The 22,921-nt window shown below is 36.3% G+C and overlaps 1 protein-coding gene across 1 annotated transcript in view; it reads right to left on the bottom strand.

Moving 5' to 3' along the window:
- The window catches only part of MALRD1 (MAM and LDL receptor class A domain containing 1), a 280,047-nt gene that overhangs the window by 198,688 nt on the left and 58,438 nt on the right, over nt 1-22,921 (bottom strand). The window contains exons 14-17 of the mRNA XM_054818588.1: nt 16,533-16,685; nt 16,280-16,385; nt 14,647-15,014; nt 12,564-12,976 (exon numbers count right to left, since the gene is read on the bottom strand). Coding sequence (XP_054674563.1) covers nt 12,564-12,976; nt 14,647-15,014; nt 16,280-16,385; nt 16,533-16,685 — 1,040 coding nt within the window. The remainder of the gene's footprint in view (nt 1-12,563; nt 12,977-14,646; nt 15,015-16,279; nt 16,386-16,532; nt 16,686-22,921) is intronic.

The following is a 22,921-nucleotide window of genomic DNA, read 5'->3' as shown; positions in this document are numbered from 1 at the left end:
CAAATGAATTCTTACCAATGATCGTAAGGATATACACATCAAATATGAAAAACCTTGTGTCAAATATTTGATGTTTTACAGTGCTTGGTTTTACAAGATACTGAAAAACACTACTTCTAGTTCAGTAAAGCACTTGATCACAATTCACTATAAGCTTGTGAACCCTCATGCTGATTTATGATGTTTTTCCAAGTGTTTCTCTAAAGCACAGGGAAGAATCACATTTCTGTCCTCTTTCAGACTCTTCATTGATGTTGGTGGGACTGCTGACAAGCATAATATTAATAACTGTTTACATATTCTGGGAGTCAGTACTTTGCTGCATTAAGGCCACAAAACTTCACTCAAGAGAAAAGATCCTGTTTTCACTCTAATGTTAATGTTGGAAGAATTATTGCAGAAGTAGTATATAGTCAGTGCCTAAAAATTTCTGACATTCTAGCTTTATAAAACAACATGGTTAGCCTGCCCACTTAGGAAAAATCTATCTAGAAATTATAATGACAAACTATTTTTAATCCAATTTAACTTCATGGTTAGTTTTGACTTCATCTGTAAAGATTTACAGAAGTCTCCTCTATTTCACAAGATTATGGCAGAATGAGATTATTTTCAAAAGCCACTGAGATTGTAAACATGAAACGTTAAAAACCCCCCACACCCAAACCCATGAAAAACACAGAAAAATGGACAAAACCTCCTTTAAATTGGAAGATATTTTTCATTCTAAAAATTAATTTAATTTCTGTTCAGTTGGCTACAGGGACCCAAAAATACATATACATCCTTTAGCAATTCTACTTTTTGTAATATTAAAGATGTAAAAGTTTTCTTTCCCTAAAGAGAATGGATGATGACTTTTTAAAAATTACTTAAAAACACCAAGTAATGAAAATACTTCACAGATAAGGATATAATCACAGACATTATTAAAACATCCATGTTTAACTGGGCAAGGGCAAATCTAGTCAAAATAACACCGCCAAAACATACTGTAAATTTTCTCCCACATCTGAAGTACAAGTTCCTTTAATGTTCCTGTATAAATCAAGGGGGTTTTTTAGAGTGTCAGTAATTTCTGAAAGCCTTGTGGTTAATTACGCAGACAGTTTGAGGATCCAAAGGCTGGATCTAACTGACAAGTATACATACAAGTGAAAGTGGATGAGTTGTAGTATGGGACTAGCAAAGCAATGGCAAGGCTGATGATGTTCTTGCATGATCAGTCTTTACTGACTCTAATCGTATTACGGTACCCTGAACTACTTTCAGATGGAATCTCGTCACCACTCCTTTACCATACGTGTCTTTTTGCTGCTGGGGTGATCTTCCATGACAGGTGTATGCAGGTTCAGCAGCTTGCACACATAGTCACTTATACACTACATAGATGCTTTCTTTCTCTAAACCACAGTTTCCCCAGATTTTGAAGATAAACAAACAAACAAATAAATAAAATTACAGGATTCTAGCTGAGTTACTATGTCAAATTCCTGGGATTTTTGGTCCTAAAAGATGTGTCCCACATTGACCAGGATGGCTTGTTATGACCTGAGTACTTTTTTCCCTTCCTCTTGTACCTTGGAGCATGTCAAGATGTCAAGGGCTGCATAAAGACATCTCCATATGACTGTCCACAGAGCCTGAATAGGGCCTTCATGGACAGACTTGTGTCTGATCTATGCAAGGCTTACTGTTAAGGCAATTCTTCCATGCTGAGCTAAGGACTGTCCTGAGGAAAGGCATGAATTGTTTTCTTTTCAATGCTTATGAAAACATTTGTGCCAGCAACTGATTCAATTATTTGTTTAGCAGCAAATGCCAGCGAGCAAGGGGATTGCTATTACATCTTTTGACTAAAGGTGTGGAGTTTTCATTATCCAAAGTATTTTGCCTGATCGAGATGGTAAGTTATACAGAATTGCTGCCTCTACATCCACACATATGGCCTTAACTTCCCCAAGTAAGAAAACAATAACATAAGGATATCATATCATGGAACATACGACTTGCCATGAAATCCTGTTTTCATTAAAGATAATGAGAGTTTTACTATATACCTCAGTGGGAGTAAAATTTCTAAATTGTTTCTGAATTCTGCTATACTCAATAAACATAGAAAGATTACAAAAAATTATATAACCCCTCCCATGTTTGATGTTAAACGTAGAACTATGGAAGGTGACTTAATTAAAGCTTCAGTGAAGTACGGCTTTCCTGTGATATTGTAACTTTTTCAAAGATGGCTTCTAGATCCAGTAAAGAAATGAGAAAAAACTCACTGATGTTTTGCAAAGTTACCCAAGTCTCATTTTCCTGTTCATCAATTCCTAATAAGTAATATAATAATATCAACAGCAAATTTAAGACACTACTCTTAATTTTCAGAAAAGCAAAATTCCTACTTTACATGACTCCCCTCAAATTCAAACAACTCAACATAGTCTCTTTGTCAAAGGTGGTGAAAATCTTTCATTACTTCACCTTTTCCATATTGAAAATTTGGGCAATACTTGACAGGTCACTGATGTATAGAGAGATTATTTTTACCTTGTGAGATTTCCTTTGAGGTTCCTGCATGTAAATAGGGAACAAAGGTAAAACACACCCACTCTTGCCCCCTTTGTGTCCCACTCCCCTCTCCCCACCCCCCCCCAAAAAAAAAAAACTGCAAGGAAATAACAGATGTGAAATTAAGAATATAATTTTGACTGGAAAAGGCTTAGAAATTCTTGGTCCCCTGTGTGCATGTGTTGTGACTTGATGACATCATGACAAGTCTTCCACTGCATACCAATAAAATAGTAACATAAAGAATAAATTATTTCTATTGCCACAGAGTGGATTATATCTTCATAATAGTAAGTATTGTAATAGCACTGGACAAAAAGGAAATTTCTTTCCCAAAGAACTTGACTGAAACCATGAAATTATCCCGGAAGGTTTGCACAATGGACAGTATATTTTCCTGGCTTGTCACGTGATTTCCTTGTTTTCACAGTTTTCTCCGAAACACACTTGTCAAAAATGGCAATACTGATGTTTAGAAATGACTTTTTTAAAAAATCACAGTACTTTTTGCCTTTCAAATATACTGCATTACACCACACACATTTTCAAGATGTAAGTTCTCTGTATTTCGCTTCATACGGTAGGTACCGAATAGCCTTCACTATCAACACAAAGTTCACCACCAACCATAAAGTTATGGTTGGTTTTTACTCTTTCCCACAATTGTCCCATTTCCCTCATTTTCCACTTTATGTACACATTTTCTACATACTGTGGACTGGTGAAGAAACCTGAGCATGAATTGTCCAAACTAGAGTCTACACAAGTTCTGCATGAAGTATGGATATGAGATGGACATGAGATATGTCAGCCTTTGTTCCTGGCCTGCTACAGACCTCCAAGGTAGTCCTTGATCCTGGTCATGAGGAAAGGACATGGTGGAGGAGCCTAGGTCATACAAGTGTAGGTATTAGAGCTGTCATACCAAAAGGCATTGATACTTCTACAGTACAGACATGAAATAATCCACATGATTTGGCCTGACATCAGCATCCTCTGGCACAGATCCCAGACACCCTATAACCATCTCTGCACATCACACCCTGCCAGGACACATTCTAACAAGACCTGAGAGTTAAATATCAGTAACTCAGAAACTCTTTTGTGTTTGGGTGCTTGCTTTTTTTTTTTTTTTTTTTAAACTAGTCTACACAAATATGTAGGTTATACCCTGGGCTGCATAAAAAAAGTGTGGCCAGCAAGTTGAGGCAGGTGATTCTCCCCCTCTACTTCTCTCTGATGAGACCCCACCTGGAGTACTGCAACCAGTTCTGGGGTCCCCAGTACAAGACATACATGGACCCTGGAGTGGGTCCAGAGAAAGTCCACAAAAATGATCAGAGGACTGGAGCACCTCTCCTGTGAAGACAGGCTGAGATGGTTGGAGTTGTTCGGCCTGGAGAAGAGAAGGTTCTGGGGAGACCTTATTGCATCCTTGCAATACTTAAAGGGGGCTTATAAAAAAGACAGAGAGAGACTTTTTACCAAGGCCTGTAGCGATAGGACAAGGAGCAACAGTTTTAAGTTGAAAGAGGATAGATTTAGATTAGACATAAGGAAGAAATTTTTTACAATGAAGGTGGCGAGACACTGCAACAAGTCGCCCAGAGAAGTCGTAGATGCCCCACCATTGGAATTGTTCTAGGTCCAGTTGGACAGGGCTTTGGGGAACCTTGCATCTAGTGCAAGATGTCCCTGCCCACATCAGTGGGGTTACACTGGATGATCTTTAAAGGTCCCTTCCAACCCAAACCATTCTGTGATTCTGTGATTCTATGGTTCTACAATCAAGGAAGGATTGAAAAATGTGGGTAGCAGTTCCCTGCCAATATTAATCTACTTAGGCAATTAATAAACAATTGATCCAGAGGCATCTGCATACCAAACTGTATAGGTCAGCCAGAAATCACAGGCTTTACATTGCCACAGTGAAAACAAAACTGAGAATGATGACTATAAGCAGATCAGAAACCAATAGCACAATGTAAATCTGAAAACCAAAGAGTAGCATGCAACATATGCAACATATCACTGATGAAGGAAGCCAACGCACAGATCAGAGGTGAAGAAAAACAGTGCCCAGAAAGAGATCTACCAAAATGTAGCAAATATGGATGGATATCCATGTATTTGGAGTAGAAGTAGAGGAGTAACAAGCAACAGAATCGTGGCAAACTTTAAAGGACCAAAAAAAAAAAAAAAAAAAAAAAATCCCTGAATACTGATCTCAGCAGATTATTAGGCAAAGTGCAAAGAAGAAAAGTAGAAGAGGAAAGATGAGAAACAACAAATTGAAAGTTGAAATTGAAGCTGTTGCTAGCATGGAAATCCACGATGACTAAATCTTTGTGTGAAAATTGCTACCAGGGAATGGATCAAAAGCAATAATAGAAAAATGATCACAAGCGGGTTTTAGAGGTGTTAGAAATATCTTAGAAAAGTCCTTGACAAATTCAGTGCTTCTTCAACACCAGATTTTAATTAAAGATATATCTGACCAACTAAACATTAACAAACTGCTACTGGCATGTCAGCACGCACTGAAAATGAGGCCCTGAACAAGGAAGTAAGCAGACAAATCAAGGCAGAAGGCTAACAACACTTGACAACAATAAACTTGGTTCAATAAGGGCAAAAGCAACTGCAGAAAATCAGAAATCATAGTTACAATATGAAAAAGGGTGAGCCTCTCGATGCACCGAAAACTGTTTGCAGCCCGGTGCCTCCCAGCATGACGACAGATGTACCAGAGGTTAGGTCAGCTGTCCAGCTAACTGCAATGTGTGTCTCCCAGTGGACTGCTGCCATATCCACAATAAGAACAAAACAGGTATGCGGTGGTAGCTCCCAAACTCGTGGCAGTGTATCACAGGTGGCAGGTTATAGCCTCATTGTTGTGCTAGTAGCCCTTAACAGACTTTTCTTTTAGTAATTTGCCAAGTTACTTACTGATCCCATTCATACTTCCTTGTACCCAAAATATCCCTTGGCAATGAACTGTACAACAGTCCATCCTAAAATAGTATTTTCTTTTGTTTTGATAGTGTTGCCTAATAATTTCACAGAGTACCTCTCATTCTCTGTATTCAGAGAAATCATTAATGACCATTCTCTATGCAGTTTCTCTATGACACTGTTGGTTTGATGTTTCTCTGTTACATCTCAACCATCTCTCTTTCTAAGAGGAACACTCTTTACCCAAGTATTCTAGAAAGGGTCAAACATTTCTACTTTTTTTTTTTTTCTTTTTTTTTTTTCCCAGCTTAATGTTCCTAACATAAGGCCAAATACACAATTACTTTGATTTTTTTTCTTAGGCTATCTAGAAGAAAGAGCACACACTGTTCAGAACCAGTTTCCTTCTAAGAACACTGTGCATGATAAGGATAAATCCTAGCTACATGTGCTGATATACAACTGTAACAGGCTGGAACATGAACTCCTCACACTGCTTTTCACACTAGGAAATAGTACTTCTCTTTGGGACAATAAAAAGCTATGCACACTCTTCCAGCAAAGCTGCGTGCAAGAAGTAGAATATGGCTAAGTTTGGTCAGCTCCATTTTCTGGAGTACACCAGTATAAATCCAGAATTTCAACCCAACACTTATCAGTTAATGATTAGACGAGACTGAAAAACTCCCACACATGAGTCGATCTACAAAAGTATTTACACTGCAAACCCCACTGAAAATTTCTCTCAGAGGTGCTGTGAAATGTGACATGGGATCTAGAACCTGTAATTTCAATAGCTCTGATGCTTGTTATGCAGGAAATTAAATTTGAAATTGTCTTATTTCAAGGATATTCGAGCTGATAAGGAAGCCTAGAAAGTCATTATCTTTTCTTAAATTGATACAAATTAGCCTACTATAACAAGTCCTGCTATATTATTCACGTATGAAATGTAATTATCACCACTAGACATGCATGAAATAAAAATATTAATTTCTGCCATAGCACAGGCTTTTTGTTTGTAATAGAACTCAAAACCACTTTAAAAATAGTTTGTAAAGTAGAATTATGCCAAAAAATCCATTTTCCACTAGAATCCTGAGTTTTTCATTACAGAAATGGTTCGGGGATGGGGCGTGTAGATCAATCTGCTCTCTTCTCAGGAAAGTAATTGCAAGAAACAGCCAGAATTGCAGAAATAGCCAAAGAGTGAGCTTTGTGATCCTGTTTCACTTATTACAGAGCAGATCGTTAGAATCCCCAAAGAAGAATCACTATCTCATCTCACTGAGGAATGAAAAGGGAGGGAGTAGAGGGCAAGAAAGTAGATGCCATCTGTGTGATTGGGATCATCTACCTGGTCGTACCTTAAACACTTTTCTTATTCCTTCCTGTCTTTTTAGATGAATGGTAAGAGCCTGGATGCAAATAATGTATGTTTACTTCACATGTATTTGATACCAAGCTGATCTTATGTCAAAACCATGACACAAGGAGTGGCTGGGTATAATTGAGGAAAACCTAACACAACCCTATAATCAAGATTAGAATCTCATCTGTAACTATGCGCCTCCACAACCAATTCTATGGCTAAAAGATAAGAGTAACTGAAAATAAAATGCCTTGAGAGTGAGCTAATTTGCCTTTGAATTTTAAAATCTTTGTAAGAAAAGCTATAATATGCCCTATATCTCCATAATAGAAATGAAAAGATGAAAAATGAAGATTTAAATGAATGTATTAAAAGACAAAACAATCACCTTAATGCAGTGTCTCAGAAATGCAGAAAACTTCCTTTAGATTCTTATCTGTCTTTAGACAAATGTGGCTGCTGAAGAATAAAGTCGGTTCTTGATTTAGCACCATTCAAGAGGTATACTTGAGGATTTATGTGTCAGAACTAATTATGACTAACACTTCACCCTTCCCATTTGAACAACTGATATTATATTTTATGATGTTGTCACAGATCACAAATAATACATTATTAGGGCTATGACTACCTTAGAAAATAATTTCAGAACTAATTTTCTCTTTCATCTAAAGTATTGTGAAATATATGAATTTTATTAGGGATTTCTTTGGAAGTGACCCAGGGCTTCCTCTTCAACAGACAACTAACAGCCGTTAGGGGTAAAACTTCCAAGGTGGCTGTCTGTCTAAGTTGGGACTGATGATGCTTGTAATGCTTCACTCGGTGAATATCCTGCGGTAGCAAAGTAAAACAAAGCCTTCCTGAAGGCTGGCTTTCATTGCTGCATGTCTGCAAGGGTAACGGGACCCTAGTGATTCTCAAAGATGTTTCCCGCTATCTGATCTAGACATGATGCTCAGTGATTGTAAGAGGGAATGCCTCCCAGTTCAGCACCGGGTGGCTACAACATCAGATCCTATGACCTGAGGAACTTAAAAGGGAGATGGCATGTAAGAATCCCTAGGGATTCTAGGATTTACACACACACACACACACACACGAGCTGTAACTACAGTCATATTGAACATTTCTACCTTGCAGATGCTGCAAGAGACAACTCGCATCACACCAAGTGAAAAAAAAAGGATTTTAGAAGACAACTAAGTTAATTTATTTTGATACATTTATAACCCACAGTAAAATGCCAATATCAAAGTCCTTTATGTGAGAACATCTGAAATAGGACTGGTCAGTGCTTATGCTTTGATAGTTCAGCCTGAATCAGAGATGGGGGTATTCAGAACGTCAGAGGAATGCAAAACCACAAGTCGCATTTTGCTTTAACAAAACAGAGGTCAGTTTCAGGATAGAAAGTGGGTTTTCCCCAAACTGACAAAACTTTTAAATATACAAAATTGTCTTCTTTTTAAATCATGAGCAAGAAATGGTGCAACCACTATACCTGAAAACAGAGTGTTAGAGTGTCAAAGGTACAAATAGCAATGTACAAATCAAAAGGAAAGGGATCCACTGTGCTTCAGCTGTCTGCCTTCCCATGTTTGGTCATATTCCAGACCATTATATCTGGTTGATTTAAAATACTGCTCAGGAGCTTGAGAAATCTAATTTGCAACATTATCAATATACTCAGCCATACACGTTTCAGAACTAGGCCCTTAAAATACAAACAATTTGGATTCTACACTGAAAAGAACATAAAAATAGCACAAGAGGTACTAAAAATAGTAGCTAGAGAAAGGTTGACTTGTATTTGTGTTTGTAGAAAATAGCGTTATTCTATATTCATAGCAAATGTATCATTCTAATTTTCAATCAATATTCCATTACTTTCTAAGCTAATACCTAATTGATAATACAAGTAAAATTATTACAGTGGATTTGGTTGTTTACTTTTCTTAACCACTTGTAAAATAGGAAAATACCAAATGCATTTTTATCTACTTAATTGCAATTTTATTTTGCATGTAAGCTTCCGTAAGCTAGTATTTTTCAAGAAATTTTATTTATTTATCTTCTCCTGGTTTTGGTCCTTGTTTTTTACAATTAAAGGGAGAAAGTTTTATATCTGAAAGGAGATACAAGGTTTTACATACGATACTCAAAATACTAAAGTTTTTAGTAATTATACTCAATATAGCATTAATAATTAATCATGTACTTAAAGAGTGTATTTGCATTTTTAAATTTCATACTATCCAACTTAAAAAATCTAGACAGATCATTATAAAATCATCCCAGAATATTAGACTCCTTTATGTATTACTTATGCTTCGGAGTATCAAAGATCTGTAACCATCTTTGATTACAGACATACACATACGTATTACAGATGAGGAAAAAGTGAATTGGATTGGGGTAAAGGTAAATTTTTATTTTTATTTTTTAATAATATGGTTTGGAATATAGTAAAACTTCCTTAGATGTTTTATGATGGACATGGTAAATATATGATTTATATCATGACTAAAAGGAGACTACACTGCCCAAAAGAATTGAAATACAGAATTTTACCATTGTTCACATAATACCACCATTTTCTTTTTCTGTATCCACAGAAATTTGCATGAATAGAGCAAGCTAAGACAGCTACATTTATCTAAGATGTTAAAATAGAATCTTTGCACTTTCTTCTGAGCAGAAAGCATTTCAGGTATTATGATTATTCAAGTAATATAAAAGCAAACACTATTCATCATCAATATAAGTAGGCTACCATGGACAGATTGTTATTTTACTACCTTTTCAAATGTACTTTTAAGAAAAAGACATGTAAGTAAACTTCTCAGGGAGATTAAAATAAACGTAGATCATCTAAAGAGACAAGTACATTCAACAGCCTATCATTTTTCATGTTGAAACAGATGTCTCGTATAGTAAAAAGGAATATCTTGAATAGGAATATATTCTTAACCTGAAATTTTTACAAAAAATAGAAATTAGTATAATTTCTTGCAGGTTATTAAATCCACAGATTTCTGTGTCATACAAGTTCTGAATTCAAAAGTAAACTCAAGAGCACTCAAGCTGCAAAATTTTTATAAGCATGTGTATTTTAGACCAGACTTGTTACTTGTCAGTATTAGTATTTGAGATAAATGCTTAATTTTGGCTCAGAGAACTGCATTCCTTTCATCCAGCTATTCCTGTTCCACTCACTGATGTCACATTTAACATTCTGATGTAAAACATCTGATAGAACAGCAACAAACTTCAGCCACGGTTTGATGGAAGCTAGAATAAAGCCCTCCTGAGAAATTCAAGATTCTGAGGTTTAGTGGGACCTGGTGTGAGCAAAGGAAGTCTTCCTGTGCTGTTCCCATTGGTTTTCTGCCAGAGCATTCAATTGAAGGCCATACAGTTTCATATCTATAGAATTCCAGACTTTCATAAGGGGATCTGGCTTTCCAGATGTCCTCAAGTATCTTTCTTCGCTGCTTTGAATTTCTGGCTGAGAAGTTCTCCTCTTCCTAATAGTTAGTATATAGGCACAATTGTTTCTATGATCCCAAAGTTGGCTTCCCATGCTAGTAAATAAACTGAAAATGTGAATTTAAGAGATTTCCTATTCATAGTGATTCTTTCTTGGGATGTGGTAAACAAATAACGGACTTGCATAGGGAGGGAAGAGGAAGACCTGATATCAGCTATCTCTGATATATGATTATCTCTTACATTTAGAAGAGAAAAAGAAAATGAAGGTCTGTTTTACAAAGACTTAGGCCATCTTTGGTCTTAGGTTCTAAAGTTTTCTGTTCTCCAGGAATCTCTGAAAAGCCTAAAACAGCTGATGAGATGCTCTGGCTAGAGATGAAGAAGGAGATTAGGATGTCAAGACACGTATTTTGATCAGAAAATTATCAAAAAGTTCTATCTTATATTTAGACTTTCAAGGGGGGAAAAAAAAAATCCATTCTCAAGTGAATCTATACATTTCCTTGGAGCCATGGAGGTGACTTACAAGACTTTAAGTATGTGGTGTGGAAACACTGAACCACTAACTTTCTAAAGTGTGAGGTACACAATATAGTAAACATAGAACTACAACTTTAATACTGTTACCCAGTCAGTAGACAGCCCAAACCTAATTGAGAGGTTGTTATAGTACACAGCTCAGTAGAAATATGGCTTCAGAGAAAAAGTGGTAACAGAGTCTGAAGACCTTTCCCCTCACACGTCTTTAGCCCTGGCAGTATCCAAACACTACGCACTTAAAAGAAAGAGTGGAAAGAGGTCAGCACTTGACAACTTATTAGCAACAGAACAACAACTTGTTCTCTTCAAAATTTCTGAGGTTTGAAGGGTTGTAGGTTGTGACACAGCAAGCTCCATCAAGAGAAATGCCATACACAATAATGACCATCAGATCCTGAACTCTTTCTTCATAACAAGATATCAAATGATGCCTTACACCTCATGCCCCTCAAAAATGACTATGAAAAACAAAACATCAAAAGAATATAAGATCTTTCCATTTCCTGGCTAAGTACAATATAAAGCCCTAACTTTTTACACTAACATAGTAAAAATATTTTCAGTTACTCAACAGACCTTCCTAATGCTCAGGAGGTCAAATGTAGGACACGCGGGTTTATAGTTCTCTAGACAAACTATCAGGCACAGGATATGTTTTCTTACTTGGGAAAAAAAACCAAAACCAAAACCAAAACCAAAACAAAAAAAACCCCCACACCTTGTTAGTATTATGTTGATACTCCTTTACATTTCTACAAAGGCTCTTGATGAAAAATGAGCACCCTCCTTCCAGATGCCTCCATGCAATCACAGTAATATTAAGGTCTTTTACTCTAAAGAGGATAGAACTTCTCTCCACATAAAAATAATCTTTTGGGAAATAAATGTGGGACAACCTACAGAAAATGTTGCATTATATCAGATTTAAAAGGAAAGTGTTTCTTTTTATAATATGTTTTGGAGATTTTTAAGTTAATTTTATGACTAGTTGGCAGTCAAGTGTACTAATGTCCCCTCTAATAAACCTGCAGTGTCATTAAACTGACCAGAATAAACAGATCACAGATAGAGAAAGGTAAACAACATACACAATTTTAAAAAGGTGAGAAAATAAACCAAGATTTGTAGCTGTAACTTACTGTTTTCATACCTTTCTCCAAATGATATTTGACTTTTGGCCTAGCCTTGCACCCAAACATTTTGAATCGATTTTTTTTTCTGACATAATATAATGAAAGATTGACATATAACTGTGGAAAAGTAAGGCATAGTAAAGGATATTCCTTTTAATAATCCTTTTTTCATGAATGAATCAAAATTTTGCCAAGCTGTTCTGTAGCAGATTCAGATAAGTTTGTTTCACCACATGCTTGAAAAACAAAAATAACATCTACTTTAAATACCCCATGATCCTATTATAAACATTATAGTCTTGTGTTTTAGGGGGAAAAGTAAATCCCACAAAAAAATCGGTATTTCAGACATATTTCCTCAAAAAAACCCCCAGAAATGTATTTCAAAGTCAATTTGATCAGACAGTTACAAATAGCTTTGAGATTGCAGTCATTTATATACTCACAGTGTTTAACAAGGCAGCAAATAAGCACTTTGCAACCTAGAAGGATCATACCTGAAATGGCTTATAGCTGCTGATGTAGAGTGTCTGTCTGATCCATCTGTTTCCTTGATTTCCAAACTTGTACCACAACAGCCATCCCTTGGTATTACTCAGAGTTCTCTGGAAGACTGACAGCTTGTAAACTTGCTTTCCAAACATATGATAATGGAAGCGGAAAATGCAGGTTCCGTTGCCAGAAGGGTTGAAGAGAGGACTAAGCAAAATTGCTTTATCTTGGAATAGGTGTGGCTCGGAGGATTCCATGTAGAGGTAGTGTCCCCTGGCTGTGCCTGTCGTGTGATCCTTCAACGGGCCTGTATTAACCGTGGGGGTTGGACCCTGTATTCTGATCCAGTCAAAGTCATCCTCAACGTCCTGCTCCCAATTGCACAGCCCATTTTCAAAGTTGCACTGGAGGTCAGGGTCTGAAATGTAAACAGAACAGACTGTCAAGTGAAAGCAGTATCAAAAGGTCATCATGCTTTAATATATTGTCATTAACTTTCTAACATAATGAAAAAAAAAAATCTTTGTTGCCTTGCAAAAATTTCTTTCCAGTATAGATAAAAACACATATCTTCTTCTCCTTACAAAAATTCATCTCTGAAGAATAAATATACACTTGCCTAGAGAAAGAAAAAAAAAACCCCAACACTCAAACCCAACCAACCCCTGCCAAAAACATTACTTAATTACCTCTTCTTTCAAAATATACCTGGCAAACTGTACATAATTAATTTATTGAATAAACAGAACTGTGAAGAACATTTTATTATTCATAGTATTAAATTTGTGTATTTTTATAATTAAAGCATACAAAGTTCTTTAACTAAAATTTATCTGAGTAAAGGATTTAAAACTGAGGTTAATTGGATGAAATAAACAACAGGATATAGTCTTGTTAAGTACATGTAATAACTGACCTAATATGTTTCTGCATGACAGAAGTAGTCCTAAAAATGGGTTGGTTTTCAGATATTTATTATCCTCAATAATAGTAGCTTGATAGCTTTATCAAAGATAAATTCAGGAGAGACATTTATAACATAATGCACTTTATTATTTGACACCAAGGCAAAATATATTGATTAGACCAATTACTTCTAATGTAAAAAAAAATAAAAGGTGTTTCAGAGCTGGAGAACTCGCATCTTTGCATCTGCTCTTCCTAAACAGTAACTGACATAACAGCCAATTCTTTTTTTTTAATTAGGTTGTTGTTTTTTATGATGTTTAAAATTGCAAGTCATATAGTACTTTCTTACTATAGACCTCAAAATGGGTTATAAAGAAGATAGGCATTTTACAAGTGGGAAAACTGAGACAGGCTGGAAAGTCTTCATTTTCTTTTAAATTCAGGTCAGTTTTAAGTTGATATTCAGGAAATATCAGTGTAGGCTTGTATCCCCTCAAGCATATAAGGTGTCCCCTGTTACTCAAACTCATTGTGATGTGCATAATTTAGTTACCTCAGGATGTGATAAAGCAACTGCTAGTTAATTTTATGTTATATTAATGTTCTTGAGTTCTTAAAATTGATGAATACTTGCTTCAGGGAGAAAATCATCAACAGCACCCTTCAGCACTGCAAGGTGAATGTCAAAAATGTGAATGACCCATAGGTTTTCTCAGTTCTTACAAGTTCTCTCCTTAGAAGGGACAACTATTCGCAGCATGATTAATATCTTCCAGAACAGATATTTTAATGTTTTCTAGGTAGAAAGAGTTATAGGACATACACTCCTCTCAGTCCATATACATCTTCCACTCTACTTCCATCAGCGTAATCAAAGACAGCATGTTAACCCAAATAAACTGGCAGACTGAATTCTCTCTTTTAAAATAAACTTGCAATGTATGCGTGTGTTTTACAAAAGTTAAAGAAATATGAGTTGTTTGAATAAAGGAGATTGAATTACATTTACCCTCAGTTGTAACTCATCATATGAATTTAAGTTAAATTTTTTCGGAGTCTGTTTCATCAGTAACTCTATTCAGTTGAATCATCACTGGCTGTAACAGGCTTACTCCAGGGATGAATTTGGCAAGTAAATTTTGGTTCGATATAAAGTAAGCAATAATGGAAAGTACTTACTACAGTTGTCTTCATCTGATCCATCCCCACAGTTGTCCACAAGATCACAGACCAATAAACTGTCAATACATGCTTTTGTGTCTCTGCACCAGAAACGATTAGGACCTTCACAACTTAATGCTGGAGGTGGAAGAGCACAATTTTCAAATGCAATATCATCAATTGCTGAGACGCCGTCATAAAAACCCAGACTGATTTTATCAAGTGATAATTGGAAAGGATGTGGAAGGCGTCCAAGCTGAATGACTGCCTTCAACCATTGATCTCCTTCGTTGTAATATGCCCTCCAAAGGACAGTAGGCTGTTTCAGCCCATCCACAAGCAATTGCATCTCTGCTGCTCCAACTGACTGTCCATAATTGTAATACCTAAAATGATAAAAAAAATTTAAGGGTGCAAATGATGAGAATGGACAATGTCAAGTATAATGGCATTTCTGTCATAGCTCTGTGAAACATAGGAAGTCCACAGTGCCTCTTTCCAGTTTCTCTTTTATTCAGTCCACTTTTTTTATGACAGTAGGGTAGGTTGCTATATCAGTCTAGGGCTCATTTCAAGAACTGAAGACTATGAGAGAAGAAGCATACTTTGTTAAATTATAACCAACAACTGGAGAGACAAATTTGCTTTGATATTAAACAATGAACACTGCTCGCTCAGATGCAAAATATGTTTTTTATACATTTAATTCAATCCATAATTGTAAAGTTTCAAGAAGGAAAAACAGAATGCTTACTGAATGCAAAAGCACACCTTCTATCTTTGTTAGTTACTGTTAAGATTTCACATTTTTACAGCATTTTTCGAGGATCTCAAAGCATTTAAGAGTCATATATACTAAGGTGAGCAATTGAACAACAAAACTGGGAACAGAACCAGGAACAGAACCAATAACTTGTGATTTCCAGACCTATACTCCAACTTCAAGTCTTGACTCTTTGATAAAAAGACATTTTGTCTTTCTGTGGCAAAGGTATTTGACATTACTGAGAAAAACTGCACTTTATAATATCAAAGTCAGGACAAGCATTTATTTAAACAGTAGCACTACTTTTAACCTTAGTGAACAAATTATCACAGTTTATATTTTCTGTCCGTCTTTGACAAGATTGCACAAAGACTGAGACAAGACAATAACTGAAAGGTTGGGGTTTTGGGGTTTTTTTTTCTATGTATATAAAAGGATTGGAAACAAAGCTTCAATTCTTGCACTGGAGCTTTCACTTAAAGATGATACAAACTAGTTTTAGATACTGTAGGTGACTCAAGGAGCTACTAGATTTTTGGATGGTTTTCTGTTCTTGAACAAAATTCCACAACATTTTCAAATTTACTTAACTGAAGTAAAAATGTCAGCAAAACGAGTGTGGTATTTGTCTATGTATACGCAGACACAATCCTTTAATATAATTTTGCTCAAAGCCTGACAATAAAGCCATCCATGTTTCAGTTCTGTTCTCCAAGTGCACAATATTTCTGCTTATTGTTCACGATGAAGACTATAAGATTGAAGAATAAAAAGAAATAAATACTTCAGTGGAAGGTGTGTCTATTGCAAACTATGACCTCAATTTAAGTCCAGGAGAAGCAATGTGACATGTTCCATGAATCTTAAATCTAAATTATTTCATACCAAAAGGACAATGTGCAATTTGATCCAGTTTGCCTGAACTCTGGGCTTCGTAGCCGAGCTACTTGTGAAATGCTGCTGCTGTTTTGCAGAATGAACATAAAATGACCTATCAAGATAAAACAGAAAACAACTTTTCAGGCTGAAGGAAGCGTTTCTAAAGGTTTTTAAAGTATTCATGGCCTCCACTTAAAATCTGGTTAAAGGGCAGGTATATCTAATCCACTTCTCTGTTTCTAGGCCTGGATTGTCTTACCTTCGGATTTGTTGTAGGTGTGATCCCGCGGAGGAGCTTGCTTCTGAAAAGAAGGCGCAAGAGCACTACTGGAACTTCTTACCCAGTCAAAGTCATCTGCATTTGCAGTTTCAATCCAACCACAGCTCTCTCTTTCAAAGTCACACACAGCAGCTGAAATGCAGAGAGAGACGTTTTACTTTCTCTCTGTACATAACATTACCAAACAAGCTTTGCACTATGAAAAGGAAATAAAATGTTTCTAAGATGTCACTGATATTCTAGAAAGAAGTCTAGGAAAGGGGTGTGCGCAGGCATAGTACAACATGTGATATTTGTTGTATAAGAGTCAGGTAAAACAGCAGTGGCACAGGAACAACCGAGTCATCGTTCTATGCAATGTATTCAGGAAAATAAGTCTTTCCCTCTAAAGGCGCTGCAGGCAAAGCACACAGAGCAGGCGAGGAGGCGCTGAAAACAGACCTCACAAGCCTCATGTTACAACACAGGAGCACAGAGCACGCAAAGCAGTAACGAGCCTTCTGCAAAACCTTTTAGGGAATCTATGTTGGAGCCAGAAATCAAATCCCTTATTTCCTCAGTCTCAGCAAGTATGCTAATGATAACACCACCCTTCCTCTAGTTGTAACAGGAATCAAGCTAAATATCAGGCATTACTGAGACATTATGTTATTGGTAAAAGGAGGAAATCTCTGAAACACAAACTACTGCAGTGAAGAAGATTTGAAAGACATATCCAGCTGCATTCTTCAATTCTTCATTTAAAATAGCAGTGATGTTTTAGAAAATGTGTATAATACAAAATAAAGGAAAGAAGGAGTGGAAGGGTGTCATGTATGAACGAATGTAAATTGACAAATATTTATTATGTTACAATGAAGAAACATCACTTTTTCCTCTTCTCCACTTTAAAAAATCCTTGGTAAATCACAATATGATATTTTTTATTTCTGTAATTATAACAGGCTTTTAACTGAAAATAATAAGAAAATTACTTCAAGATTTTTTAAGCAATAATTTACTAATTATATACACAGAATAAATTAAAAAAAAATTGACATGACTGTCAGAATTCTATCATTATTTCTAACATCTTATCACAACTTCCAGGGGCCATATCATTATGGTATAGAAAATGTACATTTCAGAATGAAATGAAGTCTCTTGGAAAACAGGATAACATAAATGTTTATGTTTAAGATATGTGAGGTTGGTTTTGTTTATTTGTTTGGTTTCTTTTTGTTCTTCTTTAAGAACTGTGTCACATTGTTATACATCATTTATTAGAAAGAATGAAAAAATTATTAACCAGGCAAATTAGTATTATTGTTGATTAGGGCTTCTAAAAAGACAAGATTTTGTGGATTATGAAGCAAAGCACATAGAAATGCACTGTTATAAATGCTGCTTAAAAAAAAAAAAAAAAAAAGAACAAAAAGCTCCAGCCAACCAACCAAAAAACCAAAACCCCCCAAAACCAAAACATTCCACAAATATGGAAGGCCAAATAACATTTAAGAAATCAAAGAAAATATGAGTCTGCTATACATATGGTGCATGTGGGTCAGAAATGTCAATGGTAAAATGATGTAGATCAAATGTGACAAAAAAAAACCAGAAGGAAGAAAAATTTTAATAGAATGTTTTAAGAGAATAAAATGAAGCTAAAAGTACAAAGATTCAAGGACCTAGGCATGATGGAAATGACTGAGAATCCACTGACAGAATACAACAGTAAGGGAATATGGAGAGCTATTTCTGATTTGTGTTTTGCTCGATAGAAGAAACTGTCCCATATACCCAGGAGAACAGCAACAAAGAATATGACAAACCTTGGACACAGATGATTACACCAAAAGAGGCAAATAAACAAGATAAAACTGTTAAGTCTGAACCCAGACTTCTTGCATCTGTAAGTTGTAACAGAGACAAAGCACAAAAAGCTGGATGCATCAGACCATACGTTCAACTTTAGCATGGATGAATACATTGAGATAAAATAACCCTGAAACTAAATCTCAAGCCAACTATTTAAGGCCTAGGGAAGGTACAAGAAGAGAGAAAGCTGGTAGAGCCTGGGTGAAATGCACTTGGTTCTTGATGCGTGATAACACTTCAATTACCTAATTGTCCCATAACCTCTTTGACTGGCACTTCTGTTTCAGATAGATTATCCAGAAAGAAAGGCTGTTGCTTGGGTACCTCTGTGGTTTCTTTCACGCTGAACACACACAAACTAATCTGCCTTCTCTCCTAGTACTTTATTTTCTGTCTTTCCCCTACTTCTTATTTTCTTACATATTCTCTTTATATTCTAACCATCAGGTGGCCCTACAGACTCTGCCAGGTTTCTGCTCCTCATGTGTTTAAGAAATTTATTGCTAATTTTTGTTAAACTTTTTTTTTTTTTGTCATCCCTACTGTGTTTTGACATTTAACCCACCAAAATTTGTGATTTTTTCTACCTTTTTCATTTGGGCATTTCTCCAGCTATTTGTTTGATGGTTTTTTTACTTCTAATAGTACCCATGCCACCTGTATGGATATATTTCTCTTTGCTGCCACTTTTATCATCTTTTTTAACAAGCTCTCTCAATAATCATGAAGGAACCAGAGTGATACTGTGACCATAGCATTCCAGGATAGTTGGCTTTATCACTCTTTTGAGAAAGCTGCCTTTACATCTTCAGCAGGTTTAGTTTTCTCTGAGCTGACTTGCTACCACAAAACTCTAGATTTCTTCTTGATTTTGGGTTCTTATGCAATGTGAGTTTACCCTTTTCTGTTTTGAGGAGCTTCACTCAAAGGCTTTCACAAATCAGATGTACGACACCTGACAAGAATTTAAGAAAAAAGTCTTGCTGAAAAGAGTATTTAAAAACAAATGTTTAAGATATTAGCATTTCTGCAAGACTGCGAGTTCATCAATCTCTACATTCCCCCAAAATTTCTCCCTGTCTCTTGGCACATGTATGTTTATACTGAATGCAACATTCTGAGAAAAGCCTGATGTAAAAAATCATCCAAGTGAGCTGATACCATGTTCATTACTGGCTTACAACTTTTTCTTTTACTTAAAAGCTGATTAAAAAGACCATAATAAGCCAATAGACTTTAAACTTTCTTTAAAAAATCATTTTAATTTTAAGATCAATTTAGGAACTCATAGCTAGGTGTCATTAAAAAAAAGACAATCTTCAAATCTAGGAATCAAAATCAGTTTAACTTTGGACATACTCATCCTAATAAGTTCTTTTCCCCCTTTATAATACAAACACACTGAAAAGTATTACATCTGCCTTCCTATATTTATATTTTCTGTCACAGCTACTATTTGCTAATGTCATGATACATACACACTCAAATAACACTGTACTTTGTAGGTCCACTGGTTTAATTTCTACGGTAAAAATTTGAATAGATCTCAATAAAAAAAAAAAATTGCAAAAGTTCATCAGTATTAAGCAAAGCTAACTGGAAAAAAAGACAAAAGACAAGTCGCTATCTGAAGATCGAATAAGTTTGATCTTTACAAAATCGCAGTTAGAGTTTCCCCTTCCCTCACTTTCTATTCTCATATATTATTTGTTACAGTTTTGAAAAAAACCAAAAAGCCCACAAAATAACAAAAAAACAACCCACAAAAAACTACTTCCATATAAACGTTTAGAGTAAAAAAATTGAATGGTAAACCTAATTTGCATGATCATATTCTGATATACATAAAATCATAGTTTAAATCTAACAATCATTTAGGACAGACAGATATGCAGTCTCCTCTATGGATGGCTACAGGAAACAAAGCACTCCAGAACATTTTCTTCCACTGCTAATTTCTGTTGGGAAATTCATTTCAATAGCCAGGAAATTGCAACAGAACTACTTGTGATTTCAGTCACGTGGGCTTTTTCAGTCATAGACAAACATGACTCATACATAGCACACAAGTCTATCTCTCTTATGAAATGAGGAAGGGTTTCACATAGAAGACAGGCGAAATAAGCAGAGGGAAAAGATTGTGTTATAAATAAATCTGTGATTTCACTGTGCACCAACATTTTTAACAAGCTAACTGTACTACATGTCTCCTAACACTAATTTAGCTGCAGGACTTGCAAAAATTCAGATTTTCGCAGAGGGAGGGGAAAGGAATTCTGTGGGTGCAAACACAACACTAATCAACCCTACATCTAACCTAAGTATTGCCCAGAAAAATAACTTTACTGTTACATCGAATTGCTAAAATTTCATTTTCTAAATAATGATATGAAAATAATCTTCATTACAGAGCTCCAGTTTTGGTGACAGTCCATTCTGTGCAGTGAGGCAGATATGCAATCATCTAACTGAAGGGGGTTCCATAACAACATTGTTAAGTGAAATAGTGTCTAAAAATGCTGGTTTATTAGATCTGACATTTTCTGGAAATCTCTTGGTTCATATGATACTGTCATTTGCAAATGCTTCTCAGGATCTGAATGTGAGTGACTATAGTGTATTGATATGGGAAATAGTCCTAAAATAATAAAAGCCTCCAAAATAATCAGATTACACTTGATTAACATTTTCATTGGAAATTTAGCAGATTTGGTCCAAATCTCTCTTCCATTAAAAAATGTTAATGAAGTCTGAAGAGAATTAAATTTCTTAAACACAATAACCTGGTGATTTAGGATGTTGGATACCCAGGTCCAGGTGAAATAAAATAAGAGAAATTTAAGCATTCTTTAACAATCAAGTGCTTGGCTTTCTACATCCATTAGAATGCTCCTTCTGTATAACTAAAGGGGAAAGTTCCTGTTTTTATTGAACTAAATAAAAATAAGATATGATGGTCATTATTCAGGCCATCTTGTTATTTACCCTGTAGTCCTCTGCCACTGGACCTCATGCAATATTTGTTGTTGCAGTGCATAATTTGCAAGAAAATAGATAGGAATAACTATAAAACAATATATTTTTTTTCCCCAAAAATTTGCTGACAGAAGTAGAAAAGTTAGCTTCCTGGCTTCTTGGTTCTATAGAAATTCTGAAAGTGCATGCAGTATCCAGAAGTTCTTGCCCTTTCTTCAATGCTCTTCCTTTCCACAGCCTATTTCCCCTCTTACCTGTTCCACAACAGCTCGTCTTTGATCCCTTATCTTGGTCCTAGTCTCAGGGGAAAGTTGGAAATCCTCACTGTCTTTCCTCATCCGGTCCTCATCTCTTTGCCTCGTCACTTACTGCCACACTTTATACTGATCCCTCCCAAAGCATCACTGCTCCACATCCATATTCATCATTCACATTCTCTCCTTGTTTTATTCTCTTACCAATTTTTTTATCTTTCATTATTGTTATCTCTCCTGACAATGTATCACTGGCTCTTTGATCAGCTGGTCTTAATCTTTCCCCCACAGCAGCCTGTGTCCCTCATGCCCTGGCTTACTCCAGCCCCCTGGCTACTTCTCTCCCACACCAGGAAACTTGAGCAATGGAGCCTCTGTAGCCATTCCTTGATCTTCGCAGGCAAAGATGGTTTCCTATCACTGTACGTGGCATTTTAGTCCCAGCTCTTCCACCTTTAACTTTCAGAAACTGATCCTAATCAGTCCAGCTCTGTACAGGCCCCAGTACAGGAGAGACATGGAGCTGCTGGAGCGAGTCCAGAGGAGGCCACGAAGCTGATCAGAGGGATGGAGCACCTCTCCTGTGAGGACAGGCTGAGAGAGTTGGGGTTGTTCAGCCTGGAGAAAAGAAGGCTCCAGGGAGATCTAATTGCGGCTTACCAGTACCTGAAGGGGGCTACAGGAAAGATGGTGAAGGACTGTTTATGAGGGAGTGTAGTGACAGGACAAGGGGTAATGGGTTTAAGCTGAAGGAGGGTCGATTTAGATTAGATGTTAGAAAGAAATTCTTGACTGTGAGGGTGGTGAGGTACTGGAACAGGTTGCCCAGAGAGGTTGTGGATGCCCCCTCCCTGGAAGTGTTTAAGGCCAGGTTGGATGGGGCTTTGGGCAACGTGGTCTAGTGGAGGGTGTCCCTGCCCATGGCAGGGGGGGTTGGAACTAGATGATCTTTAAGGTCCCTTCCAACCCAAACCATTCTATGATTCTATGATTCTAATGCAGTTGTCTCTGCAATTCCAGTATCAGGTCCCTTCTCCAATTTACAAGTTGATGATCTTTTCATTCCTTGAACTTAAACTCATTCCTGTGAGTTGGCTGTTGGTCCTGACCTTTAAAAACAACTGATTTGTCTGGCTGAAATGAAGGAGTAGCAAGCATATGAGACAGGCATTTTGGCATGCGAGATTTTGACTCCAAAAATGAAATTTTGGAAGAGTTACCTTATAACCAGAGCAGACATTTTAAGCTTTGGCAAGATCGGTAATGTGTAATAAGGGGAAT

This window comes from Grus americana, chromosome 2 (genome assembly GCF_028858705.1).
Source record: "Grus americana isolate bGruAme1 chromosome 2, bGruAme1.mat, whole genome shotgun sequence".
NCBI classification, from domain to species: domain Eukaryota; kingdom Metazoa; phylum Chordata; class Aves; order Gruiformes; family Gruidae; genus Grus; species Grus americana.
The sequence above is the reverse complement of the archived record's forward strand: the minus strand, read 5'-3'. Positions and strand labels throughout refer to the sequence as shown.